The 22,696-nt window shown below is 30.7% G+C and overlaps 2 protein-coding genes across 3 annotated transcripts in view; both read left to right on the forward strand.

Annotated features, from left to right (window-relative positions):
* LOC128386996 (uncharacterized) overlaps nucleotides 1-20,767 on the forward strand; it is a 36,580-nt gene extending 15,813 nt beyond the window's left edge. For both annotated transcript variants that reach the window (XM_053346132.1, XM_053346133.1), the window contains one exon: nucleotides 16,484-20,767. In XM_053346132.1, coding sequence (XP_053202107.1) covers nucleotides 16,565-17,512 — 948 coding nt within the window. In that variant the 5' untranslated portion in view covers nucleotides 16,484-16,564 and the 3' untranslated portion in view covers nucleotides 17,513-20,767. The remainder of the gene's footprint in view (nucleotides 1-16,483) is intronic.
* On the forward strand, nucleotides 1,134-1,613 carry LOC128387031 (TATA-box-binding protein-like 1). Its single transcript, XM_053346166.1, has one exon. The coding sequence runs from the start codon at nucleotides 1,134-1,136 to the stop codon at nucleotides 1,611-1,613; it is 480 nt and encodes a 159-aa protein (XP_053202141.1).
* Nucleotides 20,768-22,696: the final 1,929 nt, after the last annotated feature.

Raw genomic sequence — 22,696 nt, forward strand, 5'->3', positions numbered from 1 at the left:
TGAATTAATGATGTTTACATGATGTTGACAGAGTTTAGGATCATGTTGATAATCAGAAACAGTCGAAACTGGAAAAGAGTAAAAATTGTGCCGAAAAACAATCAATCAGACAGAGAAAGATGAAATAACAAGCCAAATCTTTTCTCTGTCAGAATAACTTTCTCATTATCATGATGAAGATGATGATGATATTATTATTACAGGAATGGAAATCTGAATGATAAATGAATCTTATACTGACACTGAAAGAAATTGTCTTCCAGTTTAGAATGGAAACAAAACAATATAACCTCAAATTCTGAAATTCTCATGATATTTTCTGACAACTTGGTGGAATTGTGGGTGTACGGAATAAGGTAGTAGTGATATTATGCCACCTCTGGCACACAAATTTACTCTTTCTTTTTCTCTTACTTTTTCAACTTGATTTTCCGAAACGAAAATAAAAATGTATATCTTAAAATGATCAAATTTTCCAAATATTTTATTTATAATTTGAACAAATCATCAGTCATGATTTCATTGAAATCATGTACTGGTTTTAGATCATTTTTTAAAACAAAATCAATGAATCCATCATCAATGGGGAAAATTTCCTCAACGGTGACCGAACATTCATCAAGTAAACACAAAATCATCATTATATTCACGTATTTCTTCGGATTGAAGCACATTCAATTCCTCGATGATCTTTTGAATCTCCTTTGATGATTGTTCACCGATGAAAAATGGATTTTTCACAACTCCTTCGGTCACATTAATCCGTTTTAATGGTGGAATATATTCCAAGGGGGTTAAAACAACACTAAGCTCTTTACATTTATATTTTTCAAATAGTTGTTGTTCTTTTGCAGTGATTTCATACGATTTTTTCAATAGTCGTTGTTTTTTAGCAGATCGTTTTAACCACTTAGGCATAATTAAACTTTCTAAAGTTGATTAAAACTTTTTTAACTTTAATTAAATACGAATAACTGACAACTGACCAATTGTCAATTGATGATTGATTATTAAGTCCATTTTCGACAATTTCTTAATTAATTTGTTAATTTGGTCAATGACGAATATAATCATCAATGTCTTAATCATCTGCATTGCTATATAAGATTGATTAATTAATTAATCAATTAAAGATGTATCGAATAGTTAATATGACTATTTGTTTCGAAGTTAACTCAAGGTTGGAACCAAACGATTTTCCTAATTATGATCCTTATTATTTTAGTGGTAATATATTAAACTGTGGAAAAGTTAAAGTCCTAATCTATCGTTCTAATAAAGTCAATGTCGTAGGCGCGAAATCATTAGATGAAGCAACTAATGTATTAATTAATGTGTTACCTAATTACTCAATTGTTAAATCAAAAATAGTCAATATTGTTGCTTCAGGAACAATAGATTTTCCAATTAATCTCAATAAAATAATTCAATATCCTGAGTTCACATGGGAACCTGAACTTTTTCCTGGAATAATGTTTCGAGTGGGTAAACAAGTGGCGATTTTCTTCTCATCTCGAAAATTCAATATTGTTGGTTCAAAGTCAATGTCAACCCTCGAAAATTTCTATTACGAGTTTATTAATACCTTGAGAAGACGTGTCAACGGTGATTAAACGTATCCCATACACTCAATGTTAAAAATTACATGTGGTGCTTTTTCGAAAGTTCGAAATTTTCTTAACAATTCACCTACTTCTCTTGAGCTTCGCTCAAGACGAGTAGGTCAATGGAAATTTTTTTCGAAAAATGTCTCCTTCTATGAGAAAAATGACTTCGAAAATTTCGAATTTACGAACTTTCTGTATCTCAGAAACTATTCAACCGATCTTGTCGTGCAATATATCAATCGAAAGCTCTTTAAAAGTTATGTTAAATGCATATATTAAAAGCTGCACAAAATCTATAGGTTAAGCAGAATTCCTGTAAAACCATAAATGCGCACTGTACCGAGATAGCAATACATTACTTTCACTAAATCTATCCAAGTTTCAGTTATAATCTATTGTATATTGATCAAATATGAATAATTGTATGTAATACATTTAATGTTTTATATTAAAAAAACGTTTATTATTAAGATTATAATCAGAGTTTAACACATATTTCTAACATGTCTTTTTAAATCTTTAACAATGTTATATGAACATTTAAATTGTTTAGATTGATCATGGAATCGACAAGGACGACGTCCAGTGTCAATATCAACATGATTTACATTGAAATCATTTAAATTCAGATTGGGTAATGAATAAAAGTCCAACAAGTCGGCAGCTTCTTTTGATTTACAAGCAATATAAATCGATGGTTCAGCCAATACTCGATTGTAGATCTTTTTAAGATCCCATCTAAGTCTTTTGAAGTGAATTCCTTCCTCCGTAATTTCCAATCCATGATGATACTTGGTTAAATAAGTTATATTTTTTTGTTCTTGTTTAGTAGGGTTACAATTACAAGATTTTTTAACTTTTACATGATAAATATCTTTTTTGGTTATCATACATACCTCTGCAGGATGAAAGAGACCATTAATATAAAATCCCTGAACATCAAAGTATGCACAAAATATATCCATGATTATATATTTGGATAATGATCAGCTTTATATAATCTATCGGTTTACGTAGAACAAGTTTACCATAGACGTAAAAACTTCAGGTTTTTCGTCAGCAAATTTGTTGAGAGCTTCAAAATCGATAGGACGAATACCCGAATTATCTTGAATACCCAAGATTTCCAATATATTTTCACAATCTTTTGGATTAGTAGATATAGCCCACTTTTTTTCCAATAAATCGTTTTTATCAGTACTTTTGGACACAATAAACAAATCAAACAGTTGATCCTTCTCTTTTAAATCTCCACAGAGATATTTTGCAGCAGAATAAAAGGAGAAACCTTTTCCAAAACGATGAAGTTGTCAGGACTTGTGTCCTTTCTTCAACCAAAAGTTCGCTCCAGCAGCTTTTCAATTGATAGATGATAAAATTCGGGGTTGTTCTTTACCAGTGATAAACTTAACACAATGATCAACTTCAGAAGGAGTGAGAGAAACACCGTATTTCGTGAATTTCCCTTGTCTTTTCAATCTTATATCAATACGTTTAACACTTTGATTGAAGCACAAACTAAAAGCAACTATATCATCAACGATAGTAAAAGTTTTCCAATCTGAACTACTCATGATGAGCACTGACGAAATTCTCAGAATCCAAACCCTTTTTATATAAAGAAAAAAGGGAGTCGAGTGAGCAAATATGTACACTTTTTACTTGAAACATCCATTTACCATGACGATAAGTGGTCCAACTGGTTCTGGAAAAACTTTTTGGGTACAAAAATTGATTAAAGAAGCACTTTTCGCTTCACACCCCTCACCTAAACACATTTATTATTTATACGGTGAATACCAACCTTCATTTGCAAGTTTTGTTGGTGTAACTTTCATAAAAGGTTTATCAAATGACCTTATAAACAATATTAACCCTGAAAATGATCCGATATGGATAATTATTGACGATCTCATGCATGAATCATCTAAAAGTCAGGTAATTAGCGAATTATTTACGAAAGGCTCTCATCATCGAAATATTTCAGTAATATTATTAGTTCAAAACTTTTTCGTTAAAGGTAATGAAATGCGTAACATCACATTAAACTCTCATTATCTCGTCCTATTTAAAAATCCACGTGATAAATCAATTATTAGTAATATTGCGAGGCAAATGTACCCTAACAAAGTAAAAGCATTGACACAGATATTCGAAAATGCGACCCAAAAACCTTTTTCTTATCTATTTATAGATCTGAAGGCTGATACGCCGGATCAGTTAAGACTATTATCAAATATTTGGAAACCCCCAATTCAAGTATACATTATATAAAGACCTTTGCTAGTAAATATTCAAAAACAAAATGAACGTTTATCTATCAAGTTATTCGAAATTAATTAATGATATTGAATATACATTAGTGTTATTTGCCAAGATCTCAGCTGGGCAAAAATGGCAATTCATGGTTGAAATAAAAACTTTGATGGCAGGAGAAACTCAAGCTTATGGTCCATTGACTTCAATGAAACTCCCTCTAAAGATTTTCAAACAAGTCCAAGCTTATCTCTCTGATGGAAAACAATCTAAATTTCAAGAAAATATTGAACACGAATATAAACCTAATGGTTCATTAAGGTTTTCTTACAAAAACATTAAATTCAGTTTCTCACCTGATTTAATTTCCATTATCAAAAGTAAAGAGTTCGAAGAGAATTTTACTAAAGCTTTACGAAAATGTAATCATCCTTTTGCTGGTGTTCATCAAGAAAATATTATTGTTTGGACTGATCAAGCTTCTGCACCAGATAATCTCGAGACAGTTGATATCTTTGTTGAGAAATTTTCAACAATGTTGAATGATGAATTCACCATATCAGTTAATGCTTCAACAACAATTAATTTGGATCGATGGTTTATGAAGATTGAGTTATTCTTATCTACAAAAGTCCCACGACCAAGTGGTAGATTAAATTTATCTCCAATTGATTTTCTTGCTTTACGAGATTACTGTATTCAATTCAAAAAGAATGGACCACTTTCATTATTCACAACACCCAGTGGAAAATCAGTGGTTATAGTGATTGATGCTGATAAAAAAATTCATTTGGAAATTGATGATCAAAATTGATAATGAATAAAGAAATTATTGATTTTATTTGTGCAGGTGAATACATGATTAATCTTGTTCATCTATTTAGTGAATTTAATCACGAGTTAACCCCACAGCCAATTTATAGGTGGTGGTTTAACAATGGAACTTTCGTTATGGATAATATTGACAAACTCGGATTCAAAATTTAATTATTGGGGACGGATCATTAATATAAAGAAACATAATGATTTATTATTCAAATTAAAATAATGTATCATGACAATCGAAGGTGTAATCAAATGTTTACAGAACTCATTAAACTTATTGAAATTAAAGATCGAGTTAAACAAAGAAAAATAATATTAAATTGTCAAAGTTGTATTATTTACGCAATCAGTGAAATTATTAAAACATTTTGAACGGAATATCCCAATATCAACAACTGAAAAGAAAAATTGATAAAATATAAAACAGCGCTAAGAAAATTAGCAACAACAAAAGTAAGTCTACCTGAACGAAGGAAAGTAGTAAATCAAGTTGGTGGTGCGTTACCTGCCCTCTTAATTCCAGCAATCAGTCTCTTAGGTTCTTTAATTGCTAATAAAATATGAACTTACACAAAATGGTTCTAATTCCAGAGGATGAGTACTTGAAACTTCAATCAGCAACGAGAGATAAAATATCATACATTCTGGATAAACCATACCCTCCTCAGATGATTGAAAATCAAATAAACCGACATTTGGACAGCGGACAAACAAATATTCAACCAACTACACAAATCAATCAACCTTCCCAAGAAACTTATGACGAATTTGAGTCAGCTGAATATTCCTGGGATAAACCTTTTCCACTTACACCTTTACCTACAAAACCTCATCCAATAATTGAAAACTTTTACATAAAATAACTCCGAGAGGAAGAGTAATCAATTCAAATAAAAAACCAATACCTGGTTCAAATGTTAATAGAGTCTTAGATTATTTAACAACATCAACACCTATTGATAGACCAGGTCCATCAGGATACAAAACAGTTACACGTGAATTACAGAGAATCGGCGAAGAAGATGTGATAACTAACCCTAAGGGTTTAGCTGTTTTAGAGGATATCGCCGACATAAACCGAACTTTGGACTTGGGTGAAGCATCTGAAATTCTATATAACAGTAGAAAAAAAGCATTACAATCAGGAAAAGGATGGAATTCGATAAAAAAGTTCTAAATTCAACTTATACTAATCCTAACAATGCTGGTAGTTTTGGTGGAGTTAATCAATTATATCGAGTGCTGAAGGAAAAATATCCAGATTTAACATTAAATCAAGTTGTAAAATGGTTAAATACTCAAGAATCATATACACTTTTCAAAAAAACAATAAGAAAATTCCCTAGATTGAAAACATTAACTCAAAGAGTTGATGAACAATGGCAAGCTGATTTGATGGATGTATCTTGGTTTTCTAAATACAATAATAATGTTAAATACCTACTTGTTGTTATTGATATATTCAGCAGATTTGCTTGGGCATTACCTTTGAAAGATAAATCAGCTCAATCAGTAACAAATGCAATGAAATTAATTCTAGAGAATGATAAGCCAGAAAAATTACAAACTGACCAAGGAAAAGAGTTTGTTAATTCAACATTTAAAAGTCTCATGAAAGAAAATAACATAAACTTCTTTACAACAACAGATGATGCTGTGAAATGTGCGATAGTTGAGCGTTTCAATCGTACTCTTCGTGAAAGAATCTATAGATATATGCACTTCAATTCAACGACAAATTATATCGACGCTTTACAAGATATAGTGAATGGATATAATCAGAACTATCACAGATCAATCAAAGAAGCACCAATCAACGTAAATTCAAACAATGAAGCTCAAATCAGTCTCAATCAAAAAGAAAGACATTTACCAAATGTTTACGATAGGTTGAAAGATGCAAATTATGTAAGAATCGCCAAGAAGAAAAATATATTTGAAAAAGGTTCAACAAAGAACTGGACAACAGAAATTTTCAAGATTATAAAACGAAAGAAAACTCCTCAAACATTTATTTATAAATTAGAAGACTTAAACGGTGAACAGTTAACATCAATCTTTTATCCTGATGAGCTACAAAAAGCAATGAAAAAACGAGGTAGGCCTATTATGAAAAAGAAACGAGGAAGGCCAAAAAAGACAATATAAAGACTTTTGAAGAAAAATACTTATAAATGGATCCAGTAAATGAAATTCAGATTGATTTAGTTTCAAACGCTAGTTTAAATTCTTACCCATCAAATACATTATCATCATTCACAAATGATCTTCATACTCCAATAAAACTTGATGGAGAGTGGGAGGTTGCACTGATTGAGATATTCCATCCAACAACAATGGAAAATGATCATGAAAAAACTGTAAATATTTCACTTATAAGAGACTTTGGAGGTTTAGTTAAAACAAAACAATTTCCATTTAAATACAAATTGAACGAAGAGACCAGTGATATCATAACAAGATTAAATTCTGTATTTGAATCATTCCCAGCAGCTCATCTTGCTGATCCCACAGACCGTATTCAGGAAATGCCAAAAGACAATAAACCAATCTATAGACCAATCATTATAGATGGACAGTTAAGACAAACAAGAATATTCACAGGTATGATTGAGAAAAGTGGATTGTTAGGATTGAATAGAATTAAATTTTTACCCGTTTTTGATGATCCATCATTCTTGAGATGTTTGGGATACGATCAAACTACCTATGGAAAAGATATTCTCAAATTCAGTGAAACGATTAGAGCTACATATGAAAGACAAAATCCGACTAATACAAACTTATTATTTGTATACTCTGACATTGTACGTGAGCATCATGTAGGAGATTCAATGTCAAACTGTCTAAGAGCAATTCCTTTGAGAGGTGGACAAGATGGTATGATTTCGTCACATACATTTTCAATGCCTTATTACTTTCCAGTTAGATTTGGTGATGTTAAAAATATATCGATACTTTTAACAGATGAAACCGGAACACCAGTAAAGTTTAGTAATGGTCGAACATTTGTAACATTACACTTTAGAAAACGATTATATAAAGCGACATTCAACTAATTTGTAACTCAAAATATGAATAGAAAAAAATATTGTCCTGGTGATTGTAATTTTAAAAGCTATTATTCTGCACAAGCCGGTGGAGCTCTGAGAGATATAAATGTTTTTAGAGGGCTTCCATATCAAAGAGGTTATGGTATCGGATCATTATTCGCCAGATTTGGTATTCCAGTTCTAAAGTTCTTAGGAAAACATTTATTAAGTACTGAGTTGCCGTAGGGTCAGACATTTTAGCTAAAAGAAACGCGAAAGAAGCACTGAAAGAGCGAGCAAAAGAAGGTTACAAAACAGCTGCAAAAGAGGCTCTTACTAAAATTTCTGAAAAAATTGATCAGTCCGGTAAAGGTCTATATAAAGGGGTTAGAAAGAAGAAAAGAACAAGAAAAGATATTTTTTCATAATGGATTATTTACATCACTCATCAGTTCCTGCAACAAAAAGTGAATTAGAGTTGTTCCATATACCACCAACTCAAACAGCTATTGAATCTTATTATGAAGTTGAATACAGACCATCTGCGACTTTGGATAACGCTAAAAATATTGATATTTCAATCCCAGCTTCTGACGATTTTACTGACTTGTCAGAGACAATGGTTTATGTTAAGCTTAGTTTAAAAACAAGTACTGATGCAGAAGTAGATATCACCAAGGTTAATATTTGTGATGGTTTCGCTTCTGCTCTATTTGAACAAATTGATTTTTATCTAGGTGCAGTCAACATAGGTCAATCAAATAATCTTTACCCTTATCAAGCATATTTGGAAGATTTGTTATTTGGTGTACCCAATAAAATTGATGTTGGTGCTGGTTGGGATACGGCAGAAAATAGGAAATTGCGAATTAAAAAGCCATTTGACCTGTATTTCCGGTTACATGTTCCAATGTGTACTCAAGATAATCTTTTATTGAATGGTGTTCCTATTCTTATTAAATTGAATAGAGCTAATGTTGATTTTGGTCTTCTCAAGACCCCACCGTCAGCAACTGATCCAGCAATTGATTATAAACTTGTCGTACAAGATTTATCTGTGACTATAAGGCGTGTTAAGTTGTTCTCGAATGTTAGTATTGGTATTCAAGAGGCTCTCGAAAAGAGTTCAGCTAAATACTTCGTTACTCGCAATGACATGAAAAGTTTCATCATTCCGAAAGCTAATTCATCAGTTAGTTTCGAGAGTATTTTTAATGGAATTCTACCAAGGAGAATGATTATTGGATTTGTTGGTGATGACTATGTTAATGGTAAAAGTGTTAATGGACCTTTCTTTTTCTCAAGTCAAGACATCAATTCAATATCTTGTTCGGTTAATGGAAATTTAATTCCTACAAATAACTACAACCCTGACTTTGAAAATAATCTGTACATGAAAGAGTTTATCGGATTGTATAGATATCTAAATCAACATGAAGGTGTGCCGATGTGTGTTATCTCGTTCAAGGAATATAAAGAAAAACATTGTTTATTTGCTTTCGATTTATCACCTGATGTTACAATTGGCGGAGAAACAGGAACATTGAGTCTATTGAAACGAGGTAATATAAAGATTGAAGTTAAGTTCAAATCAGCAACTACAAGTCCTGTTCATATGATTGTTTTTGCTCAATTTGATAATCTGATTGAAGTTGATAAGTATCGAAACGTATCAATCGATTGGTAATGGCTTTAACAACTTGGGATATTCATAAATACATGAAAAAAAATCTATACTTTGGTGGTGTTGGTCCTATTGATCGTTTACCGGTGACATTGATAGTTAAACCGAGATCATTCATAGTTAATTTAGATGAAAGTTGGAAACCTGGAAGTCATTGGGTTGCAATCTATTTTCCTGTTCATGGTCCGGCTTTTTATTTCGACTCATATGGTCGTTATCCTCCCGATACTATCATTAATTTCATGGATAGAAATTCCAAATTTGGTTGGAAATATAGCATTAGAAAACTTCAAGGTGATTTATCAACCTTGTGTGGTTATTATTGTATTGTTTTTCTCAAGTTTGCTCCCAGGTATAATGAGTTTTTTGAAACTTTTAGCGAATGTAATAACGATAAAATATTGAAAAAATTTATTTAAATGTAAAAAATAAAAAATGATAATAAAAATGATAAAAATGATAAAAAAAAAAAAAATTAATCAGTTTCCATTATATTGTGGTTTCCAAATGCATAAGTATCAACTGCATTTATTGACCAACGTTTATCGTCCAATGGTGATAATGTCACTTTACGTAATTCAATTCCATATATTTGATGATTTCTACTTTGCAATCGGTGCATTGTATGTTTGAATGTTTCTAAATTATATAAACATGTTAAATAATCTTCTTTGATTATTTGTTGTTGTAGTACATTTTTTTGTACTCCTTTTGCTGTTTTCTTTTCTCCTTCATCACTGATAATAATATACATTTTTGGTTTAATGGCAATAACTTCATGAATTGGTTTTCCGTTCATTTCATCCTTAAGATATCCCAACATTTTCTTGTGACGATTTGACTGGAGAGGATGATCTTTTGGGTAGTCACAAAAGTCCATTATATTTTTGAAATGATCAAGATCATTGTAAAAGTTTTCTGTTTTTATGTGGTATATAAATGAGTCAGTGTCAGTGTAAATAAGCTTGATATTAGATCCATAATGTGATTTAAACGTATCATAGTGTAGTTGATACATCAATAGCTTTGCATATTCTAAAACGGTGAAACCGAGATGAATTGGTTTGTCCAACACAACAATATCTTTTTTAAGTTTGAAAATCGCTTTATCATCATCCAAGATCATAAACTGATCAAATAGTGGGTTTTTTGAATATTTTTTTGCTATTTTACGATTGAGGACAATTTTTACTTTTTGATGTTTACGTTTATCTTCAATACTTTTTCCATACAGAGAGTTAACCATCAGCTTGTATAAATCTTTTTCAAATGTGTTCTTTGCTTGTTGACGTTTTTGAGTACACATCATTATATATGGTTCCAACCAAGCTGTCTCAGTGAATTCAATTATACGATGAACATGTTTTAATTGGAGTCCTTTTTCCAAATAATATTTTAGATTTTTATAATAGATGATATAGTTATACTTATCCATTAAATTTGGCACTAATTTCTCACTAGTTACATTTTTACGTCCTTGATCTCTTAGAAGATTTATCTGTTTATGTTGATATGGACTCAATTGGTTTTCATTTATCTTTATCTTCTCAGGTGCAAGAGGATAATCATCATGATCATCGTGAAGATGTTGTGGGTAAATCAAATCAACTTCAAGGATGTATCCTTTATTTTCTGATCCTGAAATTATTTTATCAATAATCTCAGCAAATTGATAATTTTCAACCCATTTGAAGTTATGAGTCGGTAACTTTTGTTTCAAAGCCCATCCGTATAAGTTGTTCACATCGAGATAGGTGATATATGATCGTTCCATCAAAGGATTATAGTTAGGTGTATCTGGATTATTTGCCTTTGCGTGGTGAGAGATTGCGCATGATATTCCACCACGAATACCTTTTTCAATCATCGTTATCATATCAATATCAGTCAATAAGTCCAGTCTGGCTCTAGTTTTTCTTAGAGCTGCATTCCATGATAGTCCTGGGATTGATACAAAATGAGCTGGATCGAGTTCGAACTCTTGAATGCAGTTTTTTCGAAACGTTTCAAATACAGCTGCTAAGAGTGTGACGTCAACTCTTAGATAAATGTCTTGAAACTCTCCTAAGTTTCGACACTTGAACTCATCCCATATTGATTGTAATCGACCATAAAGTTGTTGATCAATTGATTTGTTTGTTAATGATGAATAAAATTTTCAATTGGAGGTAAAGATTTATCTTCAAATTTAGACCAATCATCTATATATTCATAAGGCAAAGCTCCTTTTCTCAGTAAATTGTCGATTTTATAAATAGGAAAAATCTTCTTGAGATATGTTCTCTTGATACCATCGTCCAGATTTGACGCTAATGTATCAAGACTAGAAGCAAGAAAGGCATATGAGTCGATGAAAATGAATGGTCTCATAAATATAGCTGAATATTTTCCATAGTATGAGGAATGACATCGATATTGTTAGTATGTGTTATTTATTGCTTGGATAATCAAATGACTATCGAAATTTTTCAAATTGTGAAAAACAACAGGGATTTTGAAATTCCAAAAAAGTTCAAGATTACAGCCTTGGTGAGCAGCACCTCTTATCTCACCTGTCAGATGATGGTGATCACAAACACGTTTATCATTGTCTTTGAAAGGAAATTCACATATCCAACAATATTTTGCTGTACTCAGAACTTTCATGTGTTGTTCTCTGGTTATTGAAAGAGGTTTTTTGTTCTCTTTGAAACATTGGTAAATTAATGGTTTTAATGAAATAAGCTCGTCTATGAACTTACTACTTGCGTTATGTCCACGATAAAATGAAGAATGAATAATATCTTGTTTCCAATCAACAACGATAAGTCCATAACTAGAAGCAATATGACTTTGGTATTCGAATGTGTTTTTAGTAGATTCGATATTAATTGGTTGGATCAGTGTCTCAAAATCAGCATACACAATGAACGGATATGGTTGTAATGCTTTCATTTTATGAAACCAATTTTACTTGATTCATGTGGGATAATAACATGTTGATCTGAATTACATGTTTCCAAATGTTTCTCAAGCCGAAAAATTGTAAATCCAACCAAACATCTAAAACAATGATATAATCCTGATCCTTGTTGGTTCAAGAGACGGTTGAAGTTTTTGATGAGATAGTAATGACCATTGTAGTGAAACAATTTGATTTCAATATCAAATTTGTATTTACTTAACTGTAAAGGTATTATATTTGTATCATCAATATCTAATGAATATATATTGATCGAGATTTCATTTAACCGCTCAAACTTTGGAATATCAATTATGTCAACAAATCCTTTGAATCCATTGAAATTATGTTTGTAAATGTGTTCTTTATAATGTGATGTTCTTCGTGGGTTATCTTTGTGTTGATATAATGCTGCTAGGACTGACCACATGAAACAATTTTCTTCGCAGTCAATTGAGATGATCGCCTTTTTATTCTGTATCCAATCTGGCAATTCTGATTCACAACAGCCACCACTTTGAGGAATAAACTTCGCAATACGTATTTCTATTGATGATATCTTATTGATTGACCAACCACTACCAAGATGAGTAAATGTATCGACTCGATTATTCACCTCATCCTTACATTCATCCAGTGTTATGGCTATATTATCTCTTAATGTCACTGTTTTCATCGATGATGTAAAATAAGGCTGTATAGTTTTTTCACCGTCTGGTTTGGTCAAAGTCCATTAACGCAAACTTGATATTTAAAAACACCGAGATATTCAAACACATAAAAAAGCAAATCTTCCATGTTGGTTCGTTGATCAATAAACATTTGATTTGTATCTTTGTAGATTAAATTGTTCACGAAATAAATTAAAAGAAACTGTCGAAAAGCACTTTTCATAATTTTATAGGGAGGAAAATCTACTAAACCATATGTTTCAGTAGATTGACACTGTTCAATATGTTTACGAAAGTTTTTCTCAATCTTATAAGTACGTTTACACTCTAAACACTTGAATGAAACCATTTTTGACGAATGAATGATGATGTTCAAAGATTGTCTTTTATATAATACAACATGATATGGATATTAACACAAAGTTAATAAAAATGAATTGATCTTCTCAATAACGAAACGAATCTAAGATGATTACTTTTCTCAATAACGAAACGAATCTAAGATGATTACTTTTCTCAATAACGAAACGAATCTAAGATGATTACTTTTCTCAATAACGAAACGAATCTAAGATGATTACTTTTCTCAATAACGAAACGAATCTAAGATGATTACTTTTCTCAATAACGAAACGAATCTAAGATGATTACTTTTCTCAATAACGAAACGAATCTAAGATGATTACTTTTCTCAATAACGAAACGAATCTAAGATGATTACTTTTCTCAATAACGAAACGAATCTAAGATGATTACTTTTCTCAATAACGAAACGAATCTAAGATGATTAGTTATGATGTTTCATTAGTTCTAGAGGTGTGGTAACTCTTGATGAGAAGTATAAAAGCGAGGAAGAATCAAAGTTTTATTCATTCAGTATCGACATCATCAACAAACAACTTGAAATGTTTTGATTCAATTTGTGCTTACTTTCATCTTTCAAAGTTGGAAATGATTCAATCGAGATTGCTATGGGAGCTGGTGACCAGATTTTCCATGCTCAGGCTAAAGTGAACTCGCTTATTTATCGTTTCATCTTTGGTGAGGATCGATTTAACTGGAGTGAACTTTGTTATCTCCATCAGATACATCTCTCTACCGATGAGGAACATACAATTTTCAATTTTGTTTACCGTTTTTGGACTTGTTTAAAGAAAGAAGGACAATCCGTTATCGCTTGTTTAGATGGAAGATCGGCTAAGATGCTACAGCTCTGGATATTCCAACATATGATCTCTCTGGAAAAGGTGTTGGTTATAATGATATTTCTATTGATGGAGAAAGTTGTGGTTACCATGATAGACATGATGAAGAATGTTCACTACTTGTAATCGAAAGACTTCATTTTGTATATGAGTTATATGATGAAACAATAACAATTGAATAAAGTTTAATTTAATCATTTAATATTTGTTTTTCCCGCCATTTATAACTCGGTAAATGATGATGAGAGAGTAAGAGAAAAAGAAAGAGTAAATTTGTGTGCCAGAGGTGGCATAATATCACTACTAAGGTTAAAGGTTCTGCAGAAAGAGAAAAAAAAAGTTCGAAACAAAACTTCAATATTATTATTATTTTTTATTCGAGGGAAAAGGTAATTTATCATATTCACCTTTGTAGTTGGTCTCGTTTTTTAGAACGATAATTTCATGAGAACGAAGAGAAAAAAAGTTTAAGAAGAAGAGAAAAACTTTTCTCATTTTTTTTTCTCAATTTCGATTTTAGATTTTTACTTTTGTCATTTCCTTTTCCCCTTCTCATCTTGAACAATCAATGTTGCAATTGAAAGAATAACAATAAAAGGAAAGAAACAACTTGATGTAAATTTCCAGTTTCCCCATGAAATCATAATAATAATGATAAGATCGAGATACTCATTGCATGAGAAACATTTTCAACCGCCCGAGGCGCTTTTTCCAGTTACGATTCCATATTGTAATTGACTGGATGCTATTCAATACATAAAATGAAAATGAAATTGTTGCTTTTTCACTATTATCATTGTTCATCATCATTTTCATGATCAATGAATCAACAGTAAATAATAACAAGAATCGTATTCACAATTGAATGAAATTGTATATATTATTATTCAGTTTGAATTGAGATTTAACTCTCTCACTTTTCCCTCCCTCTTTCCATGTTTAGTTATCATCTTCATCATGATGAATATCATATGATAATGAAGTTCTGAAGAAGAAGAAGAAAAAAAAATTGATGTAAATAATTATCATGATAAAGATGATAACTGACAATTCGTGTTCAATTGTAATTCAAGTTTCATGGAAGTTCAATTTTCATGATGAGAGTAAAATTTTTGGCTTCAATTATTTCCATTGGTGGTTGATAATGAGGGTGGAAAATATTTCCCACTCCCTTTCCATGTATTCTTAGAGGTGAAAATTTCAAGGTAATAATATGAACATGAAAATTCAGGGAATCGGAAAATTGCATGATGGAAATAAAATTAATTTCCATGTACAATAATTTCAATAATCTAATCCAATGTTGAGAAGCAATTAAATTAATAATAAGCCACTAATCATAAGATAGATTGTGATAATAATAATAATCACACCTTAATTATACTTATACTCATAATCTAAATGGTTAATTGTTTTCTAATTGTTTCGACATTTAATTACACAAAAGATTAAACTAATCTTTCTCCTTTGACAAAATCTCAATGATGATCAATGTTAATCAGTTAACAATTAACCCGATTATGTTTTCTTGTAATACTTTGATTTTGTTTACCTTGGGGGATAATTAACAAAAAAAAGTATTGATTGTTTACTTTCATATTACTTTCATTGTTTATTTATCTTCATGGTCATTCATGAGGTAGGGGTCAGTTTCCTGATGCTCACAATTGTTTATATGTTGATAATGATGAACCTTAATTATCCTCAAGAGGTCAATGAGATCAATGGTCAGTTTCGGTCAGTTAATAAGTTGATGTTGTTGTTGTTGTTGTTTAATATCTTGACTAAGATCAAGATTGTTTATCATTAACACTGACCAATGGCCAATGTCCAGGTAACACAAACAGAACACTAGAAATAAATTAAAATAAGATAATGGATTCTAATTGGATTAAAAAAAATTAGATTAGATTCTCATGAGAAACTGTAACAACATTTTGATAATCAATGCACAATAATTTAGATAAATTAACGATATAATTTATTGTTTACAACAATCAAAATGTTATCATTGTAACGGTTAATGTTTCATTGATTATTATATTGTTAATATAATGATGATGGTGGTGGGTAATGGTGATATAACAATGAAGGTTAATGGTTAACAATTAATCAACCAGCAAACACTGTTGATTAGGTTGCATGGTGTAATTTTTTTTCATATTAGTTTGATATTAATGGATTAATCTAATTTTTTTTTATATCACAATCTCTTTCCCGTTTATCCTGATTGTTTTTTTTGCTACTTCCGGATTCATTCAGAATTGAACAGAATTACCGGCTTATAACCGGAAGTGATATTGAATTTTCTATCGATTTAGGAGTGAAGAGGAATGGAGAGATATGGATTTGAAGGACGAAACATCCGAGTGTCGGGTCAACAGTATAGTAGCGCCTTTACCAGCGACAATACCATCACCAGAAACGATGTCACCTTTACCTCCACCACCATTGTCGATGGTATCAACAGCAGCACCAGGATCGGAACCACCACGAACGACAATGATTGTGGACATGTCCGGTTACTGTTCGCCGCCAGTTTCGACTGTTGGTTCAACTTTACCTGGTTCGACATCTCTTTCACTTTGGCCTTGGCTTCGATATGCTGATGAAGAGGCTGATGGTTCGAGTACTAATGGTGATCAAGTAGAATCATTAGTTAATTTTTTAGACTCCAATGGAGTTGAAAGTTTCCCTAATCAACTTAATAATAATTATGATAATGAATCAAATCACCAATCAAATCAACAATTACATCCTAAATTATCCGTGCGGCGGAAAAGTTCATCAAGTGAGAGACAAAGTCGTCGACAATCAACAACATCGTCAACCGAAAATAACACAAGGAAACAACAGTTACCCTCATCTTCCTTGAAAAGGGCCGTTACAAGGGTTCGAAGTGGTTCCAGTGGTGCTGGTGGTCCAACTGCAACTATCGGTGGTGTAAGTATTCAGAGGTTTAGTCGATCTACTGAAAGAGGCATCATCGATAGACGGGCAAGTGTCGCTGCTCGAGTTGTTGACTTTCCATCGCATCCATCTTCATTTCGTCGATCTCAAGCTTCACATCGTTCCTCAAGTCGCCGTCGTTTCTCCGATCGAGATGGTTCTTCCTCCTCAGTTAACGGAACCACACCAGTTAACCTTGACCTGCCTTATCCAGATTACACCGAACTTTCATTTCGATGTCTAACTCAAACTTCACCAGTTCGCCGAATCTGTTTGACGATGATTTCCAATCCATATCCTTTTCATAGACACAAAATTAATCAACTAATCATTAATTTCTAATTTTCAGCTAATCACAAATGATAACATGATAATCTCATCTTCCGTTTCATCTGTTTCAAACTTTCACCTTTCACCGAATTGGGGTAAGATCCATTTAAGAATTGAGGCCATTAATCATTTGAAAATCGAATTGGTAAAAGAAAAAGAATTTTTGAAAAATCAAAAGTTCTAAGAAAAACTTTTTCTTCTTCGAAGAAAATTTTTTTAACTCTAAGGTGAGCTTACCATGAATTTATCGATTCCAAATGACATTTTAATGAATTGATGGTGATGAGGCTCACGAACCTTTATCATGATGATAATTGTTTAATTGTAAATTAATTCGATTGACCCGAAAGGTTTAGAAAGTTAAAGTTTCTCAGACTATTAATCTTCATCTGATCATTAGAGGACGAAGAGGAAAGTGTATTAGTGTGGAGTGAACTGAGTGGGGTGGGTGAAAAAAAGTTCCTGAACCAGAGGTAATTACGATCACCTCAATTTCCTACCAATCCTACTATTTAATTGTCAGAATCAATGTTTCCCATCTCAACCTGATATTTACTCATTGGTAACAATCAATGGACTTTGTTGAATCTTTTGTTTCCATTTCCAACTGATTAAGTTAATTGAGTTAAATTCTCCGAGTTTTTATCATACAATTAAAAAAGTAACAATAACCTAACAATCAGTAATTAATCAATTGAGTATCTTAAACTTAATCACCATCAAGGTATCAATTTGATGACAATCAGCTTATCAAATATCATTGATGAATTTAATCAATCATCGCACTGATTGTTAATCAAAGTTGATCAAGATTAATGAATTAAATCAAATCTAAATATTTAACAAAAAATCAGCCTTTAATCAGTTGATGGTTGATTGTTAGCAGTTGATTGTTGTAGCATTTTAATCAATATCATTTTCAAAAACAATCAAATCTGGTAAATGCTAATCAACAATTAAGCTCTGACATATCACTGACACAATCAAGAAAAGTTAAATAGTGAAACCATCAAACAAGAAAAATAGTTTCAATTGAACTTTAATTTAATCATTTATTTAATTCAAACAATTGTAAATTGTTTACACTTAATCATAACCGTTAACAATTAGATGAATACAATTGTCAAAGTGAAAAAAAAGTTAACCATTAATTTTGGTTGTTTTTGTCAAATTGTCAAACCAATTGTTTGCACGATCAGTGTAATTGTTAAAGGTTAGTGATTTGATTAATTGTTTATGATTAAATTTCAACAATTGATTAATTATTTTTTCCCCCTCAATTTATTTATCACTATGATGCAAATGAAATCGATTCATGAGATTTAGTTGTTATGCTTTTTACCATGAAATCGCCTTGAGGTTGAAAAAAAAGTTTGAAAAAAGTAAAAAATATCAACTCATCAAGTTAACAAATTCAATGTAACCATTTATATGAGTATTCATGTCTGAGTCTGAATTTTTCATGGGGAAAGTTCAAGTAACCTTGAGGGTGAACAGTTTAAATGTTGATTATGAAAGTTACGACTCTTTCATTATCCATTGTTCAAAGATTTCAGGGGAAAGTTTAAAACTCACAAATTCCATGAATTGATTGTATGGATCATTGGAAAATTCATTCCATACTTTCACCTTTTATCGGTTCAGAATTTTTCTCATTCCAATGGATAAAATGTCAAAATCTTAAAATAAACACAACAAAGTGATTAGATAATAATATAATAATAGTAACAATTAGTTTTCCTTTCATTAATTTGAAATAGAAACAAAATTTTCATTCAGAACTCCAGAAGAAATAAAGTTCTGACATTTTATTTGTTCACTGGAAAACTTTTAAGACTTGAAATGAACTTTAACCTTAACATGGAAACTCCCAGTTCTATCATTCTGAATAGATGATAAGCTTTATCACTGATGAAGAGAAAAATTATCTTCCCATAAATCACCAGAGAGAAAAAAAAAGTATATAAGTGAGAGAGATGATTATCATCTTGATATTAAACAGAATTATGATATTCTAAATAGGATTACAAACGGTTTCTAGGTTTCCAAGTTTCTTTTAACATTCTCCTCGAACTATGCTTAGAACTTTTTTATTTTCTTATTCTCTTTCATCTTCCTATTCTTAACTATCAACATATTTTACCGTTACCTTGATGACATTATTGTTCTGATGCCAGTTAATGATAATTGTGAGCAATTATCAACTACTAGAGGATCGAGTTGATTGGATAAAATCAAGTTTCAAGTAAATTAGAGAGACAAAATTGTCGATAAATCAACTTGATGTTAATCAATTTAATCAGTTGGAAATTAACAGTAAATAGTCAACACTTGTTGAATTAAATTAATAGTTAACAATTTGTTATCATATTAAGATCAATCAGTAACATTATTGATTGATTATTTATCTGTATCTCTTTTGATTATAATACACTTTTTAAAATGATAAGATTCTGTTAAATTTTCAATGATATGTATAACTAATTTGCCTCAGGGTAATATTTTACCCATTCATCAACAGCTGATGCTGGTTATTGACTCTTAACCGATTATCTATTAATAGTTAATCTGATTCATGATTTACACTGAATTGTGATGAGCCAATTTGAATTTTCCCAATGAACTTTGTTATTATCAGTTAGCTCATGATTCTTCATGATATATTCATATTCATGGTTAATGAATGGAAACATCTTGTTTAGTTATTCTTCATTTTCCAATATTGGATCGATAACTTATTCACGATTTCAATTCAATTCAATGAAATCCTCGTGAAAACCAATAGCAACATTGAAAATGTTAATAAAGAAATTATTTCATGTAAATTGTTAATATATATTGAAACTCACTCTCAAATCATGATAATATTTTCAGAGTTTTCTCTCACCAACTCAGCGAAATATATTGACAAAATTTTCTTAATAATCTAGAACCAAACTTTTCATCTTAATATTATCACAACCAGTAAATCTAAATGAAGAATCATGAACATTTCATTCAGACTCCAGTTCAATTCAAATATAAAATTATCGATTCAACAATTATGATCAACAATAACGAGCACACGTTTAGTTTTTAACAACTTTCTAATTAAGATTCTAATTGATATGGTGATCGCAGATTCTAAGGTCAAATCCCCATTCGTCTCTATTGTCAGTTCTTATTAAGAGCAAATTAGTTAGAGATTTGCTGTGAATCTCTTAGGCTAAAGGCTATTGAGGTCGAAGCTCATCTGAATTCATGATGGAAGACATTTGAAAACATCGCTGTTAATCATAACCAATCAATCAATTTTGGGAAAACATTGTAGTCAATAACGATTAAACTTGAAATACAATTAACTTTTTAATTAATAGGTTGGATAGGAACATGAAGTAAATCTGTAATTAACTACAAATTGTTGCAAATATGCAAAGCAAAGTGTTTCTTAATTGTATTGATTAATAATTTTAAGATGAGTTGTTTGTATCATGATGAGATTTATTCATTAAGTCAATCAATCAACCAGCAATTTATTCAACCTAAAAACCCGTGATTAGTTAATTGTAGCTTGATAATCGAATTGATTTAAACTCTTGTTAGTGTATTATATGTATTTACACATGAGCTCGTTTGTTATTCATTATATATTAATTTGGTTAGGAGTTAATTGTAAACGAGGAACCAGAAAAATTAAAAAAATTCACTAATCATAAACACAAAGAATAAGATAAAACCAAAAATTAATTAGATCATCTTAACAATTAATAATTAACTTGGTATGTTAATCATTATTCATCGTTTCATGATTAAGGTTTTTGTTGTTGTTAATTTGATTTATATCACAATTATGATCATCATTAATTCAAATTATCAAATCTATTCATGGTCATTCAATTAAACTAAGGTAAACTCACTGATTGTAGTTAGTTAATTATCTGATCTCAAATAATTCAACCTTACAATTAATTGTAATCATATTTGTTCAACTAATTTTATCCTGTTTCCTTTTTTGATTGTTGTTAACTTTGAGAAACTGAATTAAATTTAATCATTGATCAAGAAACTTAGAAACAACTTTCGTGTTTTCCTAATTCATCAGTTGATTTAATAATCAATTGTTGTATTGATTTAAATTGCTGATTGTTTGACTTTTTCCATGTCACCAGTAATTTAATTGAATATTGTTAAGGTTAAATTGATTAGAACTTTTAATTATTATTATTGTTACTTTTTTTCTCACTCGAATCGATTGTAACTTCAATACGATTATCATAATGGATGAAGAGATAATAAGGAAAAGTAATATTATTATTACTAAGGAATGATAATTGTTTTCTAATAAAATTCAGTTGAAAGAGATAATTTCATGGAGAATCACTGAACTTTTATGAGAAAACTTTCTTTGTTCATTTTAACCTCAATTCTTTGTGTTTGTATTATAAGAAGTGGGTGAAGACAATGATGATGACGAAGATGATGATGAGTTGAATGATGAAGGTAAGAAGCTTCTAATTCATGGTTGAAGAGACGATCTAATAGTAATTAGAAAGACACTGTAAGTTCAATGAAGATAAATGAGTCTTGTTCAATTTTCTCTCGACATTTAATGAGTTTGTATTAAAGATGAAGATTCATCTTCATGAGAGAGAATCAGGGAGAGAAAAATGATAAACAATATGTATGGAAAAAGATAAAAAAAGATGAAGAAGATGATGAGGATGATGAAGATAATAAAGGTAATAGTTATCTTTTGGTTGTAATATTATGTTCCTTTCTTATATTAGATAATAAAAGTATCAACAATGAAGAAGTGGGAGGAAGATGACGATGAGAAACTTCATTATCATCATTAAAGATTTACAATTTCAAGTATTAACAACGCAAGACAATCAATTGATTAACAAATTGTCAAGATGAAATTTTGAAATTACATTAGTTGGTTAGTTAGACAATATAAGGAAAAAGTTTACGAGGAGAAAACCAGATTAAAGTGAAAGTTCAATGATGATAATGATGATTAACAATCAATCATCAAGATGAGCCAAAGGAAATGGGAGTTCACTTGGAGGGAGATTAACATATCTCAATCTCATCTACACTCAGAATCTAAATCATCATGTCAACCTATTTACTCATCTTCTAAATGTGACATTTCCCTGAGTTTTCCGAGAAAACTATGATGATTCAGATATCCTCTCTCTCTCTCTCTCTCTC

This window comes from Panonychus citri, unplaced genomic scaffold (assembly GCF_014898815.1).
Source record: "Panonychus citri isolate SS breed McGregor unplaced genomic scaffold, ASM1489881v1 Contig00077, whole genome shotgun sequence".
Taxonomy (NCBI): Eukaryota; Metazoa; Arthropoda; class Arachnida; order Trombidiformes; family Tetranychidae; genus Panonychus; species Panonychus citri.